The 10,865-nt window shown below is 43.1% G+C and overlaps 1 protein-coding gene across 1 annotated transcript; it reads left to right on the forward strand.

The window, feature by feature from the left end:
- Positions 1-120: 120 nt before the first annotated feature.
- On the forward strand, positions 121-10,824 carry si:dkey-98f17.5 (uncharacterized protein LOC569123 homolog). Its single transcript, XM_027010610.2, has 12 exons — positions 121-236; positions 1,893-2,004; positions 2,249-2,342; positions 3,396-3,450; positions 6,477-6,617; positions 6,878-7,038; positions 7,231-7,329; positions 8,249-8,394; positions 8,642-8,813; positions 9,067-9,179; positions 9,393-9,480; positions 9,650-10,824. The coding sequence occupies exons 1-12, from the start codon at positions 122-124 to the stop codon at positions 9,701-9,703; spliced, it is 1,350 nt and encodes a 449-aa protein (XP_026866411.2). The 5' UTR covers position 121; the 3' UTR covers positions 9,704-10,824.
- The last annotated feature ends 41 nt before the right edge of the window (positions 10,825-10,865 follow it).

Genomic DNA, 10,865 nt, shown 5'->3' on the forward strand with positions numbered 1-10,865 from the left:
GTTTCTGGTACGGCCGTTGGGAGGCGTTAAAGTCTCGCTTTCGTCAAGGAATTGGTGTAACACTCTAAACGGTCCCCCTTGTTTTCCTTCCTAACGTGAAAAAAACCTGTTTGGTTTCAATATGTCGGGCGGTAGGAAGTCCCGGTCAGTGGCTAACGCTTTGGAAACAGTCATAACTACGCCGAGCGAAAGACTTTTGAAAGAATCTCACAGTTTGTATGTCGACAATGAGAACGGTAAATAATACACCTGCGTTTTCAACACTTGATTACTGTAGCAGCGTCCCCAGTATACATTCAGCGTCACCTTTGCGCTACCTCTTAAGAAGCATATAATATAAAGCTTAGCTCTAAAGTCTCCTCAAACATGCAACTCATGACAACCACTATAAAGAGTATAACGTTTTTATAAAATGTTATTCATTATGCATTCCTTACGCTGTATTCACTTACGCCGGCAGGTCATTTGTTTAACAAATGACAAGTCGCGACTCGCACTGCCGGCCATTCATTTTGGACTGCATTGAGCATGAAGTGAATTTGACACTAGGTCCAATAGTTTCAGTGTCAGGTCATGCAGTCAGAAGAGTTACTGCGCTCTATGAAATTTGCTACTGTTGCCTAATGTGTGCAAGTTACTCCTATCTCACTCTGGGTTTTTTATGTAAGCTAAAAAAGAAAGCGTATGATACCTTGTTATTTGCAGATTTCAGTATATGACTCCAAACACACTGATAACCCTGCTAATACAGACGTTTCTCTTTTGTTTTCGCTGTAGGTTGGTCTTACTCTAAAATCATAAATCATATTCTTTTCATGATTCATGTATCTCCTATGGCTCTCTCTCTCTCTCTCTCTCTTTCTCTCTCTCTCTCTCTCTCTCTCTCTCTCTCTCTCTCTCTCTCTCACTCGCACACACACACACACACACACACACACTTACACTTATTATAATTCTTGAATTTTATTCTAAGGTGGAATTGCATTGTGTACATTGTTATTTTGAGTTCAGTAGATCATCCATAATGGAAATAAGCCTGTTTAATGCCACCTCTGTAAGGTGTGTGTGTGTGTGTGTGTGTGTGTGTGTGTATATATATTTCTTTCTGTGGGTGTGTGTAGGTGTTTATAAGCTTGCACATTCTTAATATTATCTTAATGAGGCCAACACTTAAGTTGAATTAAATGTTTTCTTGTGTAAGGTTAAGCTTCGCAGTGCTGTCTGACCCGTATGTTATTGGGAATGTTTGTTTATGAAAAGTGCAGTTGCTCTATTCACTTATATGGTCTTGAGAGGCAGGTCTACTCAGCACGTGCTATGTTTAAATAGCACTGCCTGTTGTGATCAGTTTAAACCTTTAGAGCCTGTTTCCTAGCTGGTGATTCACCATTGTTACAGTGTAGCACTGTTACAGGCTAAGTTCAATCCACATTGAGGAAACTAACCCCATATGTTGATCTTCTGAAAGGCAAATTTTATAACATAAAGGATGCATCTAGATCTTAACAGTTTTTTACAACTGTAAAGCTACAAATAAGATTAGCTGAATGTTCATAGTACAAATTTAAAGACCTGATTAGACATCTAGACATCTATGTAAACATGAACATGTAGAACTATTTTAGAATTTGAGTTTTTTCCATCCCATAATAAATTTAAGGTTAGCATAATGTAAGCAGGGTTGGGCTCAGTGTTGGGGGAACATTGATATAATTATTTTAGTCACACCTTAGGCCTGTGTCTTGGACCTTAGGCCTAGCGTTACTGCGGTGTTAACTTGATGCTTGATGCTGAAGGTCAACATTGAAGGCTACAATATTAAAACAAACTCTCTAATGTGTGTGTTTGAATGTGTGCATGCTTGTGTGCTTGCATTCATACATGTGTTCCAGGCCTTGTGAAAATTGCAGCCTGTCTGGGACTGAGATTGTTGCCACCTCGTAAGAAGATAATTGTGATGATTATGGGAAACCACTCAGCTGGGAAAAGTTCCTTTATTAACTGGTAACAGAAATCTTATTTTAACAAATCTGCTACCTTTTAACTACTAACTGAACAATTTATTACATGTTGACACAAGTTACTGTTTATGACTGTGAGATAAGGATTAAATACAGAAATTGGATCCATCTTAACTTCGTGGAAAGATTACATGCTGAGACAGTTGTCCATTATTTAGTATTAGTGCTCTCATTTTTTTATTTGGTTCACTGCTATAGTAGTAATGTTAGTATTGTTATGATTTTAGGTACGTGGAGGAGCACATTCAAAAGACTGGCGTTGCCATAGAAACTCAAGGGTTCACGTTCATAACCAGTGGCAGAAAAAGAGAATCCCTGACCGTAAGTTTATCCTCTTTATGCGCTGTAGTTCATTTTGTGATAATGTGGCTGTTATTGCAGTGCCTGGGTAAGCATGCCTGATAACGTGCAGATGTGTCCTGGTTCCACACACAGCCTGTTATTGTACATCACAACCATCAAATTTGCATATTTCACATTTTGTCCTTGACATTTGTGATGTTTACCTTTAAAAACATCGCCACCTGAATGAATTAACACCTCTCTCCTACACAACTGATAAAGATCACATAAGGGCATTTTTCTACACTACCTTATCTAAAATCTAGATGTAACTCTTAAGTCGTCGTGTTCAAAAGCGTACTACAAAAGCTCCTTTATTTCAGGTTGCGTTTAGTCAGCAGAGATGCCATTATGCTATGTAGGCCTGTTCCACACAGGTGCTACACAGCTTCCCATGTGACAGTCTAAGACATGTCAGTCTGCATTCATTGATCAGTAAGGGACCAAAGTATGTGCCTGTCTCAGTCTACAGCTACACTGATATACTGTACACTAGGAGGGATACAGTGACGAGGTGTGTGGTTTTGCATGTGTTGTATATTTCTGTGTGAGAAAGAAGGAGAAGGAATCTGACTGTACCATAGATGTGTCGGAGGTTTGTTCTGGAGAGACAGGGGTTGTCTTAAAGCCACAGTGCGTAGCATTTAGCAACACACATGGCTCTGTCTCACTATCCCTGCTTGTTAACAGAGGAGCACGCATAATGCAATTACACTAAAGGAGTGGTATAGAGTCGTATAAAGAGGTTGTCAGCTTTATACAGCAAGAACCAAAAGCCATCTGCCAGTGGAAGAGAGCGATAGAGGCAGCTGCAGCAGAGAGAGAGAGAGAGAGAGAGAGAGAGAGAGAGAGAGAGAGAGGAGGAGGGAGCCTCCCTACAGCTGGGCCTGGCTTTTGCCTTCATGCACTCAGTACTCCTCTATCCTTCCTCCTGTCTCCTCTCTCTTCATCATCACTTTTCATTTCCGACATTTTTGCCGTTCTCGTTCCCTCTCACCCATTTTCCTCTCCCTTCCTCTCTTGTCCACACAGGGGAATGCCACACTCCACCTTTACCCGCATTTCCGGCCGCTTCTGGAGTTTAAAGGTAGGAATTAGTCAGCATTCTAGAATCACTGATGGTACGTTTTGTCAGCTTGGCAGGAAGTCTTTTACCCTGTAGTGGCTTTTAAGAATGTGATCTTCATGGTCAGTTTTGGTCACATTCTAGGATAACTGTAGAATTGATCAGTATTCTGGTTTGTTAAATTTGTTTTCCGCCATTTTAGAATGTATGGGTGTTGTCGACTTTTCTAGTCTTCTAAAATGCATGGCAATTGTAATCTGCAAATAGTGCAGACTGTACCAGCATTCTGGAACATATGGGAGTTGTAATCTCAGAATCGTGTAAAATATGTCTGGGTAGATTCTAGCACTGACATCTGTCAGCAGACTCAAGTGTGAGTGATTTGGGGGATGGAGAGTATTGCTCTGGTATCCTCTATGGTCACACTTTATTGAAGTGCATTTGCATGCATAAAAATGACCTGCTTGTTCATCTGTGTGAAATTGCTTCATAGTGCCTGGTACCAGACCAGTGCGTTCGAGCAAGATTGCTCGTCCCTGGTCCTGTTGCTATATATATTTTGGCACATGTTGAATAAATACATAAGTATATGAACTGGATGACATGGTGGGGTGAGATTTAAACTTGTATTTTCTTTTGAAAAAATTACTGCTATTTCTCCAGTTTGTTAGTGGAGGGGTGTTTGTGTCCTACTTTTAGGTGCACTGAGTATGTAATGATGCTGTGTGTGTGTGTGTGTGTGTGTGTGTGTGTGTGTGTGTGTGTGTGTGTGTGTGTGTGTGTGTGTGTGTGTGTGTGTGTGTGTTTCTGGTTAAAGCTATTAAATCTATCAAAGCTATGACTAATGCCAGATACTGAGTCATAGCTATGCATATAGAGTAAAATGTAGCCTCTTCAGACTGCAGACTATGCCATAAGATCTGTTCGTACTCCCTTATCAAGCCTATTATAACCAGTTCATTTGGTTTCATTGTGCATGTATAAAACAAGACTGAGACTAGTTTGCATGATTAACATTGCTAACAGAGATTAAGGTCTGCGGTTATGATTCACTGATTTAATTACTCAGCTCCTATATTTTGATTGTGCTATGATGGTGTTGTCCTCTCTTCTGTGGTTGGTGTTGGGGCGTGTCAGAGTGCATCATGATTGCACAATCATTACGCAGGTTCTATTCACTGGACAGTGTAGGTTCATCCAGTGCAGACTGAGCGAGAGTGAGTCACTCCAATTGTCAACAGTTCAGCATCAGAGAAGCTGATAGATAGATAGATAGAGAGAGAGAGAGAGAGAGAGAGAGAGAGAGAGAGAGAATAAATAATGAGTGCAGAAAAGCCATATCTGTTAGGCTACACCAATATAGGCTCTTCTTCCGGCTGTGCCTATGGTAGAAGGAATCTGTATTCAAATCACGACATGTCATGCAAATGCCACGATCACAACTCCACTGCTTGACTCACGACACCTCGCCCATTTCACAGCCTCCACTGGCCAGCACGCACACGTCCCCGCTCGTCTGCCATCGCGCTTGTCTCGGCCGCCCTTCATGGCTACACTGGCACACGCTTATACCACCTCCCACCTGCCGTGCTCGCACCACTGTAGGCCTTAAACTTCTGATTAGCGCATGATCTGGGTGTGGTTCGGCTATGCCACCACATCGCAAGCCGCCTCACTCTGCTGCCGCGGTACCGGTCTCACCACCATGCGGCCCGGCAGCGATGCAGCACTTTCTCGACCTTTGACTTTTCGTTTGCAACAATTTCCATACACTGAATCAAGGCAGCGCCCTTCGTATGTACGCGCAGCGGGGCCGATGCGGCTGAGTGTCTCTGATTCTAAATCCGTTTTCTGGGCTAGCCCTGTCACGTGTGCCGTGCCTTGGTAAACTGCAGCACGGCCTTGCGGGTCAATGCGGACGCTGACGCTGTGCTGTAGCCGTGGCGTGCATGTCTTGTGGGTGCATGAGCGAGATGGAGCTGCTTTGTAAGCCGTGCTCGGAGTGGGCGGGATGCGTCTGTCTGTGTGGGATCTGAGCGAGAGAGAGAAGGAGTAGGGCGATGAATAGGCAGAAGTGAGGCGTCAGCTACCGGTGAAGCCTTAGGGAATGTTGATTAGCAGAGGAACAGGCACTTGGTTTGTACGAGATGATGACCACCTGCTCCTGCCCTAGTGAAAGAACTTCAGTGCACAACACTGGAGAAATCTGATGGAAAATCCATAAAGCCACTTTGATTAGACTACAAAATATGTGTATTACAATATTTGCAGCAACTATGTTACATTTTATTAGCTCATTGAGAGAGGAAAGCCTACCCTAGATATTTAACCATGCAAGAGAGCTCATTTATGAAGTGCAAGGTCCCCGTCATTCTGAGAGACCCACATCATGCAAAAAAAATGAAGAATTCTACATAGTTTGAAGTAACTCTCCAGAACAGGAACGCTAAGGGCTTTGATTGGCAGGTGGTAGCCGGCTGGGCGTTACTTCACAGTCGTTCTTCACTGGCTAGCTTTATGTGGTTCCGCCTTAAAGCTGCCAGTTGAAGAGCTGTTGTGGGTAACCATGACTACAGACCACCAGATATAGCAGAGAGGGGAGGGGAACAAGTCCTGACAAGACATGTCACTCAAGGACTCTGAGAGGCAATCAGAGAGATTTCTTAAGACAAATGTAACAAAACATTGGTCTGAACTACTAGTGTTATGAGAAGCCATTACTGTTATCCTCTCATCTCTTTTGGTTGGGGGTTACGGTTAGACTTCTCTGTTACCTTATTATTAGCTTATTGAAAACCTTTGTATTTAATTATTATGACAAACCTACAAAGGAAGTGAGCTGCAAGTAGAACTTTGTTTTACATATACTGTGTGTGTGTGTGTGTGTGTGTGTGTGTGTGTGTGTGTGTGCGCGCGTGTGTCATTATTCTTTGATGATATTTCATTGTATTAATGCATTCATTCACCTTTCAGTAGACGTGGGTTAAAATCTTGAAGAGCCACTCCTGTGTTGCAGGGTTATGTATGCCTGCAGTTGTGTGTCGTAGGTATCATGGATTATCTGTCTGCTGAGATCTCCACCTCCAAACAGAAGAAGTTTAGCCTGGTGACATTCATGGACACCCCAGGTCTAGTGGACGGAGACATGGTCTACCCATTCGATGTCAACAGTGCCATCACATCATTTGGTAAGCGCGATGAGGTCCGTTGTTCTTTTCTGTGCAGACTGGTCCATGTTGAGGACAGGAGCGTTTGGGTGTGCGTTACTCGTTAATGAAGGGGATCCCCTGGATGTGGTTGGTCCTTGGACAGCTAACCTGGCAGCTACAGAGCTATGTTTTCAGCTGAGTGTTTTCAGTTTGGTTGGAATGTCATGTCGTGTGTTTGTGTGTGTGTGGGTCTGTGCGTGCGTGCGTGCATTCGTGCGTGTGTGTGCGCACTGCTCCAGGTGAGCAAGCGGATCTGATCTTCGTGTTCTTCGACCCAATGGGTCAGGCGCTGTGTAAGCGAACGCTGGACATCGTGGAGAAGTTGAGCGACAAATGTGGAGACAAACTGCACTTCTGCCTCAGCAAAGCTGACGAAGCCGGCAAAGAGACAGACAGACAGGTGTGTGTGTGTATTGTGTGAGTGTATTGTCAGTGTGTGTGTGTGCGCGCATGAGAGAGCGAGCGAGAGAGAGAGAGAGAGATATGTGTGAGAGCCTTCCCCCAGGTCAGCCTGGTCCTGATCTGTTCTTGTGTGCTACGACAGCTTTCCAGCGGCTAACCTATTTCCTGATGTTGTGCTTCTTCCCCACAGAGAGTGATGATGCAGATAGTTCAAGAGCTGTGCCGTAGACCGGGCCTTAACAAATGTGGCTTCGAAATGCCCACAATATACATACCCAACCCACAGAAAGTAAGTCATGTACATTACATCCTACATTTTATGCTCTGGGAATTTATGCACCGCAGGAACAAGTGACAAAGCACATAACACAAACGAAACAGCATTCGAGGTCTTTGTGACAAACTGGGTCAAACCTCCCCGCTGCACTCACTCTGTGACGTCAGCACAGCTCCGACAGGCGCGTGCCATGTACGGGGTGAGTGTTGAGTCAGAACTCAGCGAAGTCAGGGTTTCAGGCACAGGCCCCGCCCCCGCGCTCTAAAAAGTGGGATGTGAGTAACTGCACTTTTGACTACCACAGTTTCTGTCAGTGGTAGCAGACCCACGCCTCTCTGCACACCTGCCACCCTGCCTTTCAGCTCAGAGCACTGCTCCCGTTCACACCGGAGACGTTTGAGGCCATAGACGTTCTCAGGTAGCATGTTCCGGGAAGATCGCATATTTCCAGATGCCATGAAAAATAAGACTCGTTGCTGCTCTTGATATCACTTCGCACGAGGTCAGTGTAATGGCAGTGAGATTGCAGTTTTGACCAGTCGGGTTACTGTTCTTTCGCCCTTTCACCTTGAGTGACCTCCCTGCCATCTCTTACGTCTGATATATCTCATGGTGGACTTGGTGATTAGTTAATGAGGCAAATGTAATTTTTTTAGGACAGGGAAGCCCGTGATCCCATGGTTCTCCTTGATTGAGAGTGAACCTCATTAGGTACTAGGACACATCACTATTGGCTCACATGAGTCTTTAGCAAGTCCTGGTTGAGAGTGTAATGTAGTTGAGAACCAGTCTCAGTTGGTTTGGGGAGAATAGGCCTGTGATCTAGGAAATCAGTCTCCAGTTTCTGTTGATGTTGCAAATAAGTTTGCAGTGCTTTACTCTTTAAGTCCTGTTTCTTCAGTTGTGCATCGATGTGTCCTTATCCCTGTAGCCCAGCAGGTGTGTGAACCAGATCAATGAGGTGTGCGAGGCAATAGAGAAGAGCATTAACCAAGCGGTGCAGAAAAGCCTGGACCAGCTAGACAAAGACTGTGACCTCATCACCACCAGCATCAGCAATAAGCTGGCCCAAGACAGGTCCGGAACACCTCCTCCTCCTCCTCTTACCCTCTCACGCTGCGCCCCACCGCAACCTGAGTGCAGACGCTCACGCAGAACCTGATCACAGCCTCATGCTGGCGTTCTTCTCACTCATGCGTGTGTCTCATCCAGCACCGTGCCCTCAGAGTCTTAACTGGGGTCTTTGTAACTGTAACGGTCTCCACTGCGCAGGTCCGTGTGTGTGTTCACGCTCTGTGTCTCTATCCGCCATGTGTTCCGACAGGGCTGAAATTAGCTATAATAAGAGCAGCCGCTTTAATTCCTTCCTCTGCGGAGTCCTGGCAGTCTTCCTTCCCACACTCTTCATCCTCAGCTTCCTCATCGACACCTTCTTCCCCGAGGACCTGAACACCCTGGTGGGGGAGGAGTTTGCCACGGCTCTCTACTTTTTCATGGTATCTTCTTACACACAGTCATGGAAAAGCATATTCACATATTCACATTTTTCATGTGATATGCTTTTTCCTGGTGGTTGTAATAATATTACAGTATAGACAATAATATTGTAAATAAATAAATGTAATGTAAATGTAAATAAATATAATTGGGGGACAATGTCAATTGACCATTAAATAGAAGTTTATATTTAGTGATAGAGTGCCTATGTGTGCCTGTGTGTTTGTGTGTGTGGATGTGTCTTCTGATTAGAGGATAGTATTGTATCTGTGGCAGTGGATCCCAGAAGATGGACAGTTCGTTTCTGTGATTATCTTTGGAGCAATGTGCTACTTCTTCTTTGTCCTTTCCAGGTATTTCGCCCGGTAAGTGGAGTCACTTCAGCAAACCGGCGCAGACATTTTACAGACACAAGATGGCGCTGTAGCCCCAGTGCTGAGCTCAGACGTTACATATCGTGCTGTGCTTGCTTTTATATTGCAAATGTGAAACCCATTAATCGTCAAAGCCAGGTTTTATCTCAACCGCTTACATCGGCATTTGATTGACATGTTTGCATGTCCTAACCCTTCCTTTAGCCAGAGAAGTAAGACTCTGACAAAGAAAGAGAAGAAGAAATTGATCGAGTACATTGAATATGTTCAGGACGTCATCAAAGCCAAAAAGGTAAGACTTGGTTCAAGGTACCAGCCACTTATCAGCAGATAAAGATATTCCAGTGTATGTGCTTGCCATCAAAACCCCCTGCCAAATACGCTAGATGTGTTGTTATTTAGACGTTTGTTACCTTTGATGGTTTCAAAAGCAGCTTTTTCTGTATATCTCCTGTAAACAGATGAGGCTGTATGAGGAATACCTACAGCAGTGTGCTGCAGAATATGACTTATAAGCCAAGTGCAACCCAACATGGATCACTTCAGATCAATGGGCATTTTATATCGGAGAATCACACTGAGCATATCTTCGTCAAATGGCTCTACAGCTAACTTGTAATGCATACGTCATCCCTGAAAACTGTGTTTCTGTCATAGGGGAATCAATTTCATGCCATGAGTGATAACACTTGGTGCCTTTTTAGATCAATGTAAAATGAATGAATGTATATATGAAAAACATATACAAATATGACCTCACTGTGATCTTAAAACCAGGCTATATATTTCCTCCAGGTTTACTGTGTTTTAAATGTCAGTACACTACAGAGACTTAATGACTCGTTGATGCTGCATTTGTGGAGTTGTGGAACCTGAGCCTCAGGTTAAATACAAGCCACAAACTCCATTTATAAGGTATTTCAAAAAAGGCAATCAAAGCACAACAATTCTATTTACTGTAATTATTTTCATTTGTACAGAACCTTTCTACTGGTGCTTTGGTGTTTAGAAAAGATAAGCATTTAAACAAGCCATTTGAGGCACTGAAGATCGCAGACTGTGGCTTTAGATCAATTTCACTTTTTTGTGAGGTATTATTGTAAGTGTGTGTGTGTGTGTGTGTGTGTGTGTATGTGTGTTTGCTACTTAAGGACTATGCTGTGATATTAGATATGAGGTTAAATTATTAATAAGGATAATAAAGTTAAATTATTTCATTGAAACTTATCAATATAATTTAAGATATTTTCCACATCCACTGCCAATTCCAAAAGCAAACTGTGTATACAGAATAATCACTTTTGGGCATTGTGAATAGCTATACTGCATGCCAGTAAGTCTCTGAAAGTCCCTGTGGCTTATATTTGGTGTTTTCATAACACATCATTTCAAATCCTTTTATAACAGTGTTGTCTTCATTATATCTAGTATAGCTTTTTGTATCAGTTTTATACTTGCTTAATTTAAAAACTGAAGGTTTTCAAAAATGTGAAATCTTTATAAAATGACTTTCCTGCCTGGTTAAGAAATATGTGCCCCACCATTGTGACTATGTATCGTAACTGCTGTTGATAGTAAATAATTAAAAAATGACTTTACTGTCTGTACATTGATTATTAAACCCTGACTTACTTTATACCCAGTCATGCAGTGTTTGAATAACCCAAATATCTAATC

The sequence above is a fragment of the Electrophorus electricus genome, chromosome 9, assembly GCF_013358815.1.
Source record: "Electrophorus electricus isolate fEleEle1 chromosome 9, fEleEle1.pri, whole genome shotgun sequence".
NCBI classification, from domain to species: domain Eukaryota; kingdom Metazoa; phylum Chordata; class Actinopteri; order Gymnotiformes; family Gymnotidae; genus Electrophorus; species Electrophorus electricus.

Coding starts and splice junctions, on each gene's coding strand:
- si:dkey-98f17.5 (XM_027010610.2), top strand. CDS start 122: ATGTCGGGCGGTAGGAAGTCCCGGTCAGTGGCTAACGCTTTGGAAACA. Junction 7,039..7,230: donor GCAAAGAGACAGACAGACAG/GTGTGTGTGTGT, acceptor TCTTCCCCACAG/AGAGTGATGATGCAGATAGT. Junction 9,180..9,392: donor CTTTCCAGGTATTTCGCCCG/GTAAGTGGAGTC, acceptor CCCTTCCTTTAG/CCAGAGAAGTAAGACTCTGA.